Here is a 16,500-nt window from a genome sequence, read left to right as displayed (position 1 = left end):
GCTGATGCCCGCGACTTCGTCCGCGTGGAATTAGGTTTTAAAAATCACGGGGGAACGCTTTGATTTTCCGGGATAAAAAGTAGCCTATCTCACTCTCCAGGTCTTTTTCTATACCCATGAAAAAAATCACGTCAATCCGTTGCGACGTGCTTGAAAGACAAACCAACAAACCAATAAACTAACAAACAAACAAACTCTCCCATTTGTAATAAGGGTAATACTGATTATATTTATGAAACTGAAACTGCGAATTCGGTGCAGCATGTATTGAAAAGAAAATCCCACAAGCACTACACATACCGCGCCGATGGTGGTAGCTGTGGCCGTTGTCTGCGCACGCGCCAGTGCTGCCGGGCCAAGTAACACGCGCGGACGTCGCAACGTACAGACAACATGACCTATAGTGCATTGACGATTTTAACCCTCTGCATTGCTTATGGTAAGAATTTATTCCTACTTTTATATTAACAACCTACCCTAATCTTAACCTCCACCGAGTTGTCACGGTTAAAAGTATAAACACGGTTAAATGTCTTAAAAGATTTTTCTAATTAGTAAAGGTCACGCAGTCGCTCCATTTAATTCAGAACCCTCATCCTGCGTGAAAACTACATTCAAGTTGTTAGAGGCCCTGATGTTTAATGACGATATAAAGTGGTAATAACTTAAAAAAATTTACATCCTTCATAATCATTGAAAAATTTTGCTCGTAATTCAATCATAATTACGTCTTAGATTGTTTAGCTTGAGTTATTTTTACTAGCTCTATTATCTCATACTTCATCATAATTACCTACTCAGTAAATACGTAGTAACTTAGTTTTAAAATCGTAAACACTTGAAATATCCTTTAGGGAATATCTTAAACTCTCTAAAAATATTTTAAGGGTTGTATTTAAGTAGGTTTTTAAGAGTAGCAAGACTAGATGATACTCCTTTTCACCATTTTTTTATTTCTGCTGTTTAGCTGTACATTTATCTCAACTTTTAGTATATTAAGACAAATGACATATTTATACACATGTAACCTATCAGTACATTAATAACTTTAATTAATAATTCTTTTGACCTTTAACGTACATTTTTGATGACGATTAGATCACCAATTGATTTACTTCGAGGCTAAAAACTATTTTATTCTTTTTGCCGCGCAACGTCAATATAATATATTACATATACTTACGTATAACTAGTATTTAATCGGTTTTATATAACATTTAAACCCGTATTACTAGATTAAAAACTGGATGGTAGCATATTAAATGCCATTTAATATACAAAAGCACGCATTCTTATTTGTTTTCAAAATAGCCATTTACTGATTTTTACTACGCGATTTTATTAATTTGTATGGACCTGTAGGGCGTATGTGACGTGACTATGATAACTATCCAATATGTTGTACACAAAATAATTAATCAGTTGTGACCAAGGCTAAAATAAATGAGGACAAGAACTTGAGATTTGAAGTTAATCTGTCATTTTCCAGTGACACGTTTCCTAACTTTACAATTAAAGCTATAGCTGTGCACAGAAATATTGTCTTATTGAGCAAATTTTTTACTACCTATTTTTTAATTATTTCGTTAACTTGGTAAGTATGTATGGTTTATAGATCAAACCATTCCTTATTTCTTTTGTTCTATAATAATATTCCTCTATCTATCTATGTAAGATTATCTTTCAATCAACAAATTGTTGTTCCAATTTTATATCCATTTGTTCAGTTTTAAGAAAAATTTGACATTGAAATATTGAAGTCATTCAAACGCGAACATAAAGTTTTTTGCAAACACTGAAATTATATCCTTCGACGTTGGTTGCCCAAGATTGGAAAGGGTCTAGCATATTAAATAACTGATTGGTGCACGGGCGCAACAAATGGCTAACTTAGATTGCGTATACTTATTTAAAGCCACACCTGTAAAAAATATTTTATCAAAGATTTCATTACATTATATTATTTACTAATTTTCATCATTTAGAATCGGGTCTTAAAAATCCTGTTTGATATGATACTTAGTATTGTCTTAGTTTTGAGCGCAGTGTTAAGCATGTGGTCTTATAAATAAGAGGTCTCAAATTCAATTTTTGGCAGGGGGTTTTTTTTTTAAAGAATATTAGCCATTTTTTAAATGACTAATATTCCCCTTTCCTCTCCAATTAAGCGTCAAGCTTGTGCTAGGAGTAGGTACGACAATAGTGCAACGGGCAGGGTTTGAACCGTCGACCTTTCGGTTTTCAGTCCACTCCTATACCGGTTGAGCTATTGAGGCTCAAGTTGAGGGAAATTTATAATTTCAGAGTTCACTCACTTTAGGTCTTTTGAGATGAGTGAGTTGTTAGTTACTCCTCTACTTTATATTTTATAGCAATTTTAGTATACCGATAATATGCCACGTAAAAGCCGATTAGTGCCATACACCTTCCAGGTTATCCCGCTTCCATCTTTGACTGCATCGTCACTTACCACCAGATATACCAGTCAAGGGTTTCTTTAAACAATTACATTATTTGATTACATTCATCAATTAATACGATTACCTACCAAACTTAATCTAACTTTAATGATCTTCTTAACTTACTCTATAATTTTCTGTTTCCCGTCTACTACTAATAATCTTAATAATGAAAATAAATTACTTATAAAGTACTTGAAACTAATTACTTCCTTCGATTTCTAGGACAATTACTTACTTCAATGAAACAATGTTTACTAAGGCTTGGTTAAAACAATGCTTTTTACAACACTTCATTTCAGTGACAGGCATTTTTAAGGTTAAATTACAAAATATAGTTTTGAAACTTAGGTTTTACTAAACTGTTTCCATATTAATAGCTCGTTGCTGTTTAAACCTGGATGTGCTCTCAGACTATTTAGTAAAGTTTTGATCCTTAGTGTAATTGATTTTTCTTATCTGCATATATAAAATTCCAAGTCCTGGCTGACTTACATCAACGGACAGCCTAAACCACTGGTCCTAGAAACATGAAATTTGGAGGGTGTGTTCATTATAAAAAGGGGGTATCCAACAAGAATGGATTTTTTGAAATTCTACCCTTAAGTGCGTTAAATGGGGTTTGAAATTTATGTAGTTCACGCGGACATAAGCTAGTCTATAGTAAACATGTGAAGGTACCTCTGCTTGACAGTCTAGCTCTAGATCTGTGAAATATCTTTTCATGGATCAACCACTGAACCATGTTTAAATAAATTGGCACACAAGATAACTTGCATACTAACTAATTACTAGATACAGAATGTAAGTTAGATACTTTTAATTCCGAAAGAAGACTTTCCATAGATTTTAAAATCATTGTACTTACAGCGCGTTCTTATTATTATTTTCAGGATGCTGGTCCACACAATATCGATCATAGAATTTTGTTGCGTTTGGATTGTATTTAATTCATTGTAAACTCAGCTAATAATTTCCTTCGTGTTGCCCAACTAATTGGAAAGGGGGCCGGAATTGTTCATACCCAAGGCCCTCACCTCACCTGTCCAAGTAGTTGACCGGTTAAAAATAATATTTGTAACAAGAATTATAATATAAAAAGACATAACTATAAAAAAATTGTGAAATTAGGTTAACGAACTTCAATAGGTCACTCCAAGTAGGTACCTAAATTCAAAGATCTTACAGTATATTTTATGCAGCTGTCAATATTGTGTTTTGGGATTGGTTGTGGTTCCTGGCTATAATTAAAATATTAAGAGGTTAAGAGAGAACCAGATATCTGTACGTACAGTAACTAAAAGTAGGAAGTACTTTCTAACTATACCAATACGTCATGCCTTCCCTATATAATAAGTATGACCCTAAAGGTCGATACAGTTACAGAAGACAATTTTGTGGTCAAATTTTTGCCTACAAGGTATTAGGGAAATACAAAAAGTTGACCAAAATACGGTCAACATATTATGGCCTAATTTAGGATAGAAAGGCTTTTTATTTGTCATTAATCATTAGGTACTTTAACCTCAAACTTTTAATTGATTGTGTATGTGGGTCGTAAGTCGTAATTGTGTAAAAATGCAATTATTTAGTTAAATATCAAAACTTTCACAAAAGTTAATTATGTTGCACGGTAAGGTTTGTTTCCTTTAAACTTGCCGTACTTAGGTACTACTTATTGTATTGCAAAAATAATTACGAGGATATGGACTAGATACTGAAACTACTACCTACTGGGTGGCTGAAATATGGCATTCAGATTTCAGATAGCTATTATGACGTAGACATCCGCTAAGAAAGGATGTTTGAAAATTCAATCCCTAAGGGGGTGAAATAAGGGTTTGAAATTTGTGTAGTCCACATGGACAAAGTCGTGGGCATAAGCTAGTAGCGAATAAATCTATTAGCATTGACTGATTACAATGTTCAAAGTGTAGCGTAGCGTGGAAAATACAACCATTGTATATTTTCCATACAAAAGAGTTCAACGCGCGCGATTTTTTAAGATTCCTATTATTACACTCTAATATTTGCTTACAAATAAATACGTTTAACGTAAAATTGTACGTTAATTAATAATAGCTTTACATGATTATAATTTAGTTAGCTCTTTCCGCGACTTCATCCGCGTAGATTTTAGGATTTTAAATAACCCATGAGGATTTCAAAAAAATATTTAAGAAGACAAAAGAGAAATCTAGTAGGTTTTAGAAATATTTTTCTCATCTTAATCTATTTAAATACGCTCTCAAAACAGTTCAAAAAAATTACAAAGTAAGAAGCTAGGTATTTATTAAAAAAACTGTAATACTGGTAAAATCTTATTCATAAGAATTATAGAAATACTTAGCTGTTAATGAAACTATTTCATCATCATTATCTCAATTCTCAATCCATCGCTGAACTACTACTGAGTATGAGTCTCCTCTCAGAATGAGAAAAGTTTAAGCCATTGTTTAAAATCTATCAGAGTTACATAAAATACAATTTATTTATTTTTGTACATTTTGAACATATCAGGGGTATGGGTTTAATAAAAACTGCCATACCCCTTCCAGGTTAGCCCGCTATCATCTTAGACTGCATCATCACTTACCACCAGGTGAGATTTCAGTCAAGGGCTAACTTGTATCTGAATAAAAAAATAAAAAAATCATAAAGTTTATAAGTAAATATTTACCTAAATTCAGTAGAACTACAGTACGCGGTAGAAAGTAATGCACATCAACATTTGAGATAGCAGATTTGTAGGGCGTTGTCCATGTCATTGAGACCGACAAAACGTCATATAGGTATGAGTGACAGAGACAACGCTCTACAAAGCCGAAAATTCATTCTAAAGGCGTATGTACATTACTTTCTTTTGTGAGATAAGCAAAGTTTGTAAAAAATCACTTTGCAATTTCCTAAAGCGCATAACGTTCGTAACATCTTCATTGTTATAGCATCTTTCTTTTTGAGAATATAAACAAAGCTTTCTCCGTACTATTCGTCTAGAATAACAAATGATGTTTACTTCCCATTGTGCAGAGTTGAATCATTATAAATTACGTGATTTACCTTCTCATTTGCATTGTGTTTACTATCTTATGTAATTATTGTATTAGAAGATTCTACATATTAAAACAAAGAATTTATAGTACGCGACAGTTTGAGATAGCAATCGAGGTGGGGACGCCCCGCACACCCTATATATAGCAATTAAATAGGTGTATATTAATTTATCTAGGTAGTTAAGAGTAAATTCTTTGACTCATCCATATTGAAAGAATCAAAAGTCACTAATAGAGAATATTCACGTGATCTCAACAAATTAGCCAAGGTTGTTTTCCCTAAGTCAAATCAAAACACTGAAATATACTGTACAGGTAAGATTTTTTAAGTTACACATCTTTTGATTGAAAGATAAGGATAGCACAAATTAATTGGGTAGGTCCAAGTATAAAGATCATTTGTAAATTTTGAGATATCTGAATATACATATAAAAGGAAAAAGTGACTGACTGACTGATCTATCAACGCACAGCTCAAACTACTGGACGGATTGGGCTGAAATTTGGCATGTAAATAGCTATTATGACATCTAAGAAAGGATTTTTGAAAATTCAGCCCCTAAGGGGGTGAAATAGGGGTTTGAAATTTGTGTGGTCCACGCGGACGAAGTTGCGAGCATACGGTAGTCCATAATATGCACTAAAAGGTTGCAGAGTGTGGAAATGAATTCCCACACACCTTTTAGTGGCCTCAGTTGTATAGGTATGGTTATTTTAGTATAATCTAGGATAATGGACATTTCCGAGGCATCACCGGTGCCCGGCATCATTACATAACTTTACGAGATGCAAACAGGTTTCTCTACGTCTTCCGCGCTTGTGCAATCTTGTTATCGAATATCTTTGTTCGACATAAAAGCCTTTGACTGTGTCAAACGTGCGTCAATCTATGTACAAGTTCAAATATTATGTACCTATTAGTTTTAGAGAAAGTTCTTTTATTTCGATTCATGTTCTTTCTATGCCTGTTTATTTACCTATTCAAAACTTGAAAATATACTCAATCTCATGATAAATACATTATTATTAACTACAGTTATGTGGACCATGTTAGGCACAACGTCGGTTCTCTACTGTATGAATATTTTTAATAAATACCTTGAAATGTTAAAAAATTAATCTGCGATTGACACACTTTCATTTATGTGTAATTAATATTGTACATACATAAATAATATTAGGTGCCTTTTAAGCATTACTTAATTACTTGAAAATATCTTATTTGGAGTCTGAAATTTTATTCAATTTTGAATTTAGGTACTCAGATATTAATTTGCATCAATAAATAATTGTTTTATTGTTATATAATAAAATATAATTGTTTGATTTGTTTTATTTTAAAATAAAAGAGCTCTAAGTACTATATTTTCATTAACACTTTATAAAAGAAAGAAACTAACAATTTTGACAAAATATCATAAATGTAAAAGTGTGTCTGTCTGTCTGCTAAGCTTTTCACGGCCCAACTGTTTAACCGATTTTATTGAAGTTTAATACAGAGTTAGCTTAGGTACATCCCGAGGAAGGACATAGGCTACTTTTTATCCCGGAAAATTAAAGAATTCCCACGGATTTAAAAAAACCTAAATCATCTAGTTAAGTAAAATACTATCTCTTAATCTGTAAATCTGGTAAAACTGGTACTGCAAATATTCATGGGCGGCGCTTATCACATAACATCAGGTTCAGGTGACCCGAACCACTTTATTCGTTTGCTCGCTATTCTTTTTTTTTTTTTAAATATCGCACCAATGATTATACACATATTATAAGTTCCATATATAAATAAATTACATAGCTTTTTCTTTACTAGCAATATTGCAATAATCCGAAATTATCTTATTCTGTCTCCTAAACAGTTTTCGGTGAATTGAAGGCGGAAACATGAATGTTAAACCAGTGTTGAAATCCTGCAACTGGATAACAGCAATTTCATTAAACTGTTGAGAAATAGTCCTTTCAAAATAATAAGTTCATTGATACTTGTTAAACTGGTGCTTTATTTCGAAACTAAAAGTTGGTGACGATTTCGTTGTAACCTACGTTCTATTTGTGTACATTGTGAAATTGATATGAATGGACTAATGTTCACTTTTATTTATTTCCTGGATTCTAGAACATTGCGAGTATATGCATGTTTTTCATCTCGGCTGAAAACTAAGGCTTGTTACACAAAATCCAGGATAAACCAAAATCAACGCACAGCTCAAACTACTGGACGAATCGGGCTGAAATTTGGCATGCAGATAGCTATTATAGTCCCTAAGTTACAAATCTGTTTGCAAACTATGTTTTGAGTCATAACATTTCAGACATTGATTTCAAGAATCCACACTATAGATATTATGATGACAATGCAAAAGCTTTATACCTATAAGTCCCGCAAATTGCTATTGCGCTAGAACCATGTCCCATTAACATCGAAATGACGTCATTTTGACGTCAGCCGAAATAAAAATATAACATCGGCTCCAAACTTCAGTCTAGTGCAGACGTCCCTAAAACGGCGGTCACGCGCATTAGCAATTTGCGTGACTTATAATACCATGTGGTTGTGGTTAAAGCACTAAAGTTACATAAAAACTTAACAGATACAAGAGTATCTAACATGTAATCTGACAGCACTATCAACCGGACAGTTGCGTACCAAGGCTGACCACTCATTGGTACTACTTTCGCTCGCTCTACATGTATGGGGCGATAAGAACACGCTTTTGTTGCTACTTTATTAATTTGGGTTGCAGTAGGTATTTAACTTTTTTAATATTTCGTGCAGTTGTCATATTGCTGCAAATAATAATCAGTAGGTAGGTCGATTTCGTAAAACCTGCACCAATCATTATGACAATCTCAATTGTTATGATTGATTGGATGCATTTGCATGCCTTTTCGGCCGATCCGACCAGTAGTTTGAGCTGTGCGTTGATAGATAGATTAACGTAATAAATTAATATTTAACAAAGCGATTATGCGCCATAAAATGGCTCCGTTAAATAACGTCGCGTCGTTGACTGAGTGTTCGAGACATTACAAATCATTTATTGTGTAGCAAGGTCACGGAAATAATTTACTGTTAACCACATCGTAACTTTTAGATACGACATAATATTTTTGCTATTCTATATCTTTCGATCAAAGTAAATAATTTTAGTTTTTGTTTCTTAAATCTCCAATATGTACTTACAATTTGAGCCTCAATAGCTCAACCGGTATAGGAGTGGACTGAAAACCGAAAGGTCGACGGTTCAAATCCCGCCCGTTGCACTATTGTCGTACCTACTCCTAGCACAAGCCTGACGCTTAATTGGAGAGGAAAGGGGGATATTAGTCATTTAATATGGCTAATATTCTTAAAAAAAAAAAAAAAAAAAGTAAAGGAGTGGACTGAAACCGAAAGGTCGACGGTTCAAACCCCGCCCGTTGCACTATTGTCGTACCTACTCCTAGCAAAAGCTTTTCACGCTTAATTGGAGAGGAAAGGGGAATATTAGTCATTTAACATGGCTAATATTCTTTTCAAAAAAAGATAAAAAAAAAAGAAAAAAAATTATTAATTCATACATTAATGCTGAAGTTAGGAACTATATTGTATTAATTTAGTAACGCTCTACCTATTTATTTTTATTTCTGTTGCATTAACCAAAAACATTCAAACTACACCAACAAACACTGTATCGCACTAATCGTAAAATATACGTTATTTAGACCCTGACTGGTTTCAAATGCATCTAAGTAAAGACATTACCATCCATAAGGTAGACCACCTTCAAGAGAAAATCCTGGTTATATTCAAAGAAAATCCTGAAAAATGGCTAATCTACTGGCCAAAACATAAAAGGATGTCCTAACTCCGAGATAAAGTGGAAAAGGCTAAAAAAAACGGGGAAGTGTGAGTCAGGCTCGCGCACTGAGGGTTCCGTACTGCAGTCTTATTTTTTCGACATTTTGCACGATAGACCAAAAACAATGATGTATAAAAATAAATAAAAATCTGTTTTAGAATGCACAAGTGAAGCCCTTTCATATGATACCCCACTTGATATAGTTATCTTACTTTGAAAATTGAAAACACTAATTATTAGTTCATGATCACAATTTAATATTTTTTTTGTAACGTAACCACAAATTCACGGTTTTCAAATGTTTCCTCTTATGTCTGTTATACCTACCTACCTAAGACCCACCTACTTGCCAAATTTCATGATTCTAGGTCAACGGGAAGTACCCTGTAGGTTTCTTGACAGACAGACAGACAGACTGACAAACAGACAGACAACAAAGTGATCCTATAAGAGTTCTGTTTTTCCTTTTGAGGTACGGACCCCTAAAAATAGAAGAATCTAAAATTATCTGAGATATTTGTTCAAAATACAATTCGTTACATAATACTTAGTTTAAACTGTATCTGTCAGAATAAGAAGAAAAGTAAAAGTGAACGATGCGCCAGCTGATAGCTATACACGATATCGTGACGTTCTTACGTTCAAGAGGATGAACACGAACGGAGTACTGCCAATCAGAAAAGTGATAAAATAAGGCCTATTCGTAAAAATGATTTTTTTTTGATTTTCAAAAGCTGTTCAAAATTAGTCAATCCCACTTTTAACGGTCGAGATATTTAAATATTTTTATTTAGTGTCTTGTGGACGCAAAAAAGAAGGATCCAAACTTAGAACTTAGAGCGTAGTGCTGTGTGTGTGAACTAGTGTAATGGCATCAAATCGATGCCTTTGCATATGGCAACGACGAAAAGCACAAATTCCATTTTTTCAGCAATTTGAGTAGCGAAAATCTGATGATAAAACGAGAATAGAATAGAATAGAATGTTTTTTTATTCATGTAAACTTTTTACAAGTGCTTATGAATAGTCAGTTTTAATTTACCACTGGTTCAGAATGCCGTTCCTACCGAGAATAACCAGCAAGAAACTCGGCGGAGACTTTTCATAACTTTGAATAGCCACCTAAAATGTGGTTATTCAAAGTTTTAAACATAGTTACTGTTAACAAGTTAGTTGCCAATCATAATAATTTAGGTACAATCTAAGTTATTAATTGATCTATATAGCGGTCACCAGGGTCGCACTTTGATAGTTTACACTTTTTTATTAGGATTGTTTTTGCCAATCACTTGTTTACTTCACTGTACGTGAATTACGTTTGATTATATCACTCGCATCTTTGACTCTAACTTATGATTATATTTAAATAATTAGATGAGTATAATGTCCTATAGATGAAGCCATATTTAGATTAAGGTACGCTTTGTGAGTTTCCTTATTTGGTTCCGGCCAACATTATGTCATCATCAACAACCCATCGCCGGCCCACTACTGAGAATGGGTCTCCTCTCAGAATGAGAAGAGTTAGGTCATAGTCTGTTACCCTGGCCTCGTGTGAATTAGCAGACTTCACACACCTTTGAGAACATTATGGAGAACTCTCAAGGATGCAGGTTTCCTTACGATGTTTTCCTTCACCGGTAGCAAGTGATATTTGCTTAACAACATGCAACATTATTAATTGTAATCAGTAATCATCATCATTATCATCATATTATAAATACGAAAGTGTGTTTGTCTGTTGGTTTGTCTTTCAATCACGTTGCAACGGAGCAACCGATTGACGTGATTTTTGCATGGGCGCGTTAAAGACCTGGAGAATGACATACTTTGGCTACTTTTTATCTCAAAAAATCAAATTGTTCCCGTAATAACACCCGTATAAAGATCCACGCGTACGAAGTCGCGGGCATCAGCTAGTACGACTATAAAGAAGAAAAAGAAACATGAACTTTTAAAATTGTAAGACAATTAGGTTCCATAATACCGCGACCTCACGTAAAAAAGAAATCAAGCAAACTAATTAACTAATGAAACAAGTAATCGCCGCGATCGACCTCACATCATGTTGCCTAACGTCACGCTTCGCACAAACGTGTTCATTGGGTACAATAAAACCTGCTTTGTTTGTGAATGTTGGTCTGTCCCCTCGTAACTCTTGTAATTACTATACTTGCAAGCTCCTCGAAGGCTAGCTGATTAAGCAGCGGAACATAAGTTCCTGGGTGCATTCCCGAGTCAGACAAATCTAAATATATAAAAGGAAAAGGTGACTGACTGACTGATAGATTGACTGACTGATCTATCAACGCATAGCTCAAACTACTGAACGGATTGGGCTGAAATTTGGCATGCAGGATAGCTATTGTGACGTAGGCATCGGCTAAGAAAGGATTTTTGAAAATTCACGCCCTAAAGGGGGTGAAATAGAGGTTCGAAATTTGTGTAGTCCACGCAGTCATTTCATAAGTGATTTGTACTCCAGCTAAGGATTAATTTTTCAATCCTAAAATTATATTTACTTATATGATAGTTTTTTTACCCACACTTCACGGAAATTTCGAAATAATAAAAATGATATTAAATAATAGTAAAATCTAATTATTTATGGAGGAATTTAACGAACTTCCTGTATAAATGCAGCCAAAGCCACAAAAGTAGAAAACAGTTGCGAATAATTTGGCAATTCAAAATGGAGTAACATCAGATTTGTTCAATTGAATAACGTCTCATTTTAATTCTATTTTCAGCGCATGCGGGGATACTTCTTCAAAATGCACCAGCTTGTCCTGAGCAATATGGAGTTCAGGTAACTAACTTCTTCATGATATTATAAATGCGATTTTGATTAGTACACAGATGATGTAGAGATGATATTATAGAGCTGGCATCCCGAGGATGGACATAGGCTACTTTTTCTTTTTCTATTTTGCTTTGTGGCTTTAGTATTTAGTTTAGTAAAGTGCCACAAGGGCCCCAATTATGCTACTTTTGTCTCGAAGAATCAAACAGTCCCATTGGGATTTTTAAAAACTTAAATCCACGCAAAGTCGCAGGGATTACCTAGTACAAAATAATTTTACGTTGCCGCGTGTCGTAATTATAATATTATGTGACAAATCCTTATTTACAGTTATTCAACTGTAAATAAGATTCACAAGATTTGATTACCATACTAGAAAAATACATTCAACCTTCCATAGGTTACTCGAGTTACGAATCATACGAATTACGTTTTGTTGAAACATAATTATTGTAGAATTCTCTATGATTAGCAGATATAAGAGCGAAAGTTTAAATATTTTATCTTGCATTTTACAGGCGTACGCGCATCCTGAGCTCTGCGACCAGTTCTTCCTCTGCACGAACGGAACCCTGACTGTAGAGACCTGCGAGAATGGCTTACTGTTCGACGGCAAAGGCGCTGTGCACAACCACTGCAACTACCACTGGGCTGTGGAGTGCGGAGAGAGGAAGGCTGATTGTAAGTACTGGAAATATTAACTCAACATCAATTCAGACTTCAATGGAGGAGATATCAAGATATCAAGGAGATAGATTTTGGCATCAATGGGACGAGACATGTTCTTTAGACGACTTTTGACAACCAATGAAGATCACGACGTCGCAGCCAGATGGTCAAAAATCTATTGCAGACCAAAGTTGTGTTAAGGGATCGGAGTCATAAAAGCTATTGGATTTAAGGAAGCATCTTCCTAGAACAGAGATAGTTTACCAGTGACTGCAAAATATTAAACAGTAATGAATGATGCTTATGGAAGAGTTCTGCTTATATTTTTTATTGAAATCACTTATAATGAATGTCCTTTCTAATAAATATTGTTAAAAGCTTGCTGTAAATGAGGAAATCAGTTTCGTTCGCTTTTAAATTTGCTCTGTTATTTACATTTAATTTAAAACCGTTATTATATTTAAAACCGGTATGAAAAGTTTTACCTTGATCTAATCACCCAATAATAACCTTAATATTTTACATCTTATTTTGTCTTCTAGTATAAATCAAATCCACGGTTTATTTTTATTAAAACTATATCCATTGACGTTTTTAGTGACCCCCTACTCAACTCCTGGCTGCGAGTACCAGTTCGGCATCTACCCAGACAGCGCAGAATGCTCCACCAGCTACATCAAGTGCGCCTACGGAGAACCCCACCAGGAGCCCTGCACGCCCGGTCTCGTGTACGACGAACGCATCCACGGATGCAACTGGCCCGATCTACTCCAGCCTTTCTGTAACCCTGAAGGTCAGTTATTAAAAATTATATATCAAGTTTATACTAGTATGGCGAATATCGAATCTATAGGTACTCCTCTGTCGTCATGCTCTTGGCAGAGCCACAGTTCACGACAGTTTTCTAATAAAACGTCGAGGCTTTGACGTCACTGGCAGGCGTCCAATGTAGGCGTCCATTTGGCGAAAGTGGCCCCAAGGTAGCCCCATTTTTCTTTGATTTCACGTCACCAGAGCTAATATTTGACAAATCGACAGGATCAAATTGAAAGTTCCGTCACTCTAGTTCACTCTGACAGAGCGGTCATGATCGTTAGTGTGAGGCACACTTGAGACCAAAGAAAGTTAGAATACCAGCCTGCACAGTAAAATCTATACTACTAATTTAATAATTTTTGTTTGTTAACTTTTCACAATAAAATTGCTTGCATTTTGGAGGAGGGACCTTGTCTACTTTTATATTAGGAAAATGGCTATTAGCTACACGGAAATAGTGAAATTTCACGCGATTAAAGTCGCGGTATTTACGTATATTAAATTGCACATTATGAATGAATATTAAGAATCTTTATGAAGTTAATCATACTAATAATCTTATTAATGCGAAAGTCTGTTTGTTTGTTGGTTTGTCCTTCAATCACGACACAACGGAGCAACGCGACGGATCGATGTGATGTTTTGCATGTATGTAGTTAAGGACCTAGAGAGTGACATAGGCTACTTTTTATCCCGGAAAATCAAAACAGTTCCCATGTGATTTTAAAAACCTAAATCCACGTGCACGTTTTCGCGGTAATCAGCTAATATAGTTAGGTACTAATTATATTAAACTATATATACAGACAATAATAATATGCAAGCATAAAGAGCTCATAATTTATAATGATAATAATTTCAAATAAATTTTGATAAAATTGTTCTTAGAACTTTCTAAATTAGGACAAGTACAATGTAGGCGTAATAAACAGAATTGCATCATTTAGTTCATTAGGAAGAAACGACCTTGTTTAAATAAATCATATTTTTAAGTCACATAACTACATCCGCTATTATTTTAAGTAGGTGCCTAATATTATTAATGCTTTTAAATATTTTAATTGGGTGATTAAGAAATTGTCCGAAACAAAAACTTGATTTTTACACGAGTAATTTTAACGAGTTTTTGAATAGATTTCTGTTGCACAATACTAATGAAATCGATACTTAGGTATATTATGAATGCGAAAGTGTGTCTGCCTGTCTGGCTGTCTGTAGCTTAACATCATGTTATCCCATCCCATCCGTTAAACCAATCTTGACGAAATTTTGTACAAAGATAGCTTGCATCCCAGGCACAGACATAGTCTATTTTTGTTAAGGAAAAATCAAGGCGCGGGCATCATCTGGTCAACTTAATAAAACTCTAAACACTCACTAAGTGACCAGCTTAAGCCGATGTGCTTAGAAGCATAACATTTTGCACAGGAGTTTCTTATCGTAACGTACTAGCGACTTTGCCAGCGTGGATTTAGGTTTTTAAAAACGCCACGGGAACTTTTGATCTTCCGAGAAAAGTAGTCTATGTACCTCTCTAGGTTTTTTATATCCATGCAAAATATCACATCAATCCGTTGCTCCGTTGCAACCTGATTGAACTATAAAACAACAAACACACTTTCGCATTTGTAACATTGGTAGTGATGTAAGAGCACTAACAAAAGAGTTTGATAAATTCCAACGGCATCCATCACCATAAAAAATGTTAAATAGGTATGTTTATTTTTTACAGCTGTGGTCGGCTTCAAATGCCCATCAAAGGTACCAGCGAACACTCAATCAGCTAAGTTCTGGCCATTCCCCCGATTCCCCGTGCCCGGGGACTGCTACAGGCTAATCACCTGTGTGGAGGGCAACCCCCGTCTTATCACCTGCGAAGAAGGCAAGGTCTTCGATGACCAGAACCTCACCTGCGAAGATCCGGAATTAGTACCTCATTGTGCGCACGCGTAATTTATAACACAACTCTCATATTACTAAACGAAAACGAATATAACTAACTAGGTTAAGATTTAATCTAAAAAAGTAACTTGAAAAGATTATTAATTGTTGGACAAAACTCACCTTTGATTTTAACTTAACGCACTTATTTCAGATTTTATAAGAGCTTTTTATGAGAATATTAGCTACCGACGTACGAGACGTAAATAAGTTAATTAGAGAACAAAACGGTATAATTACACCTTTTTTTTTCATTCGATATTTTTGGCTCACTAACTACAAATCTCAATTTAGTGGGCGAAAATGTCTTCAAGCAAAACTGCCTAAAACTATGCTAAACTTGTGTCCAAAGTTCATGCTTGACATCACTGAACGCACCACTCTGAATTCATTTCCAATTAAGCCTAAAAGTCCAAAGTTCGTGATTTCGATCAAAACGGCATAATTTCAGCAAAGTTTCAATAGCTTTCTTTCGGTATTTTGCTCCTCTTATAAAAATTAATTTCGTGCATTTACACCATTTTGCCCGCCAGTGCCTCAAATATTTTTATTCAATATTAAAGGTATTACTTATACTCGTATGCTTAAAAATTGCAAAACAAAATCTTCGTTTTCGTTTTGTAATAAACTTCACAACACCTACTTTTAAATATCAGTTGGAAGTAATTTTCCATCGAAGCCTATTTATTAATGTGAATTTATTAAAAACAACGAATAACTATTTACTTAAGTACCTATCGCTATCACAAGCGAAATTTTATCTACAAAAAACAAAAGGTTACCAAATAACCAGAATTTGCGTGATATTAGTTACCATAGTGTTATTAATTCATAACGAATGTTTGTATATATTTTTCATAAAAACCATGTAGATAACAAAAAATATAACGAACAGTAAAATAAAAATGTAAATAGAA

General features: G+C 34.4%; 1 protein-coding gene across 1 annotated transcript; it reads left to right on the top strand.

The window, feature by feature from the left end:
• Nucleotides 1–347: 347 nt before the first annotated feature.
• Peritrophin-A (Peritrophin A) lies at nucleotides 348–15,604 on the top strand. The gene is made up of 5 exons (XM_034985264.2): nucleotides 348–439; nucleotides 12,105–12,163; nucleotides 12,676–12,838; nucleotides 13,425–13,619; nucleotides 15,375–15,604. The coding sequence occupies exons 1-5, from the start codon at nucleotides 394–396 to the stop codon at nucleotides 15,593–15,595; spliced, it is 684 nt and encodes a 227-aa protein (XP_034841155.1). The 5' UTR covers nucleotides 348–393; the 3' UTR covers nucleotides 15,596–15,604.
• Nucleotides 15,605–16,500: the final 896 nt, after the last annotated feature.

This window comes from Maniola hyperantus, chromosome 4 (genome assembly GCF_902806685.2).
Source record: "Maniola hyperantus chromosome 4, iAphHyp1.2, whole genome shotgun sequence".
In the NCBI taxonomy this organism is placed as follows: domain Eukaryota; kingdom Metazoa; phylum Arthropoda; class Insecta; order Lepidoptera; family Nymphalidae; genus Maniola; species Maniola hyperantus.
The sequence above is the reverse complement of the archived record's forward strand: the minus strand, read 5'-3'. Positions and strand labels throughout refer to the sequence as shown.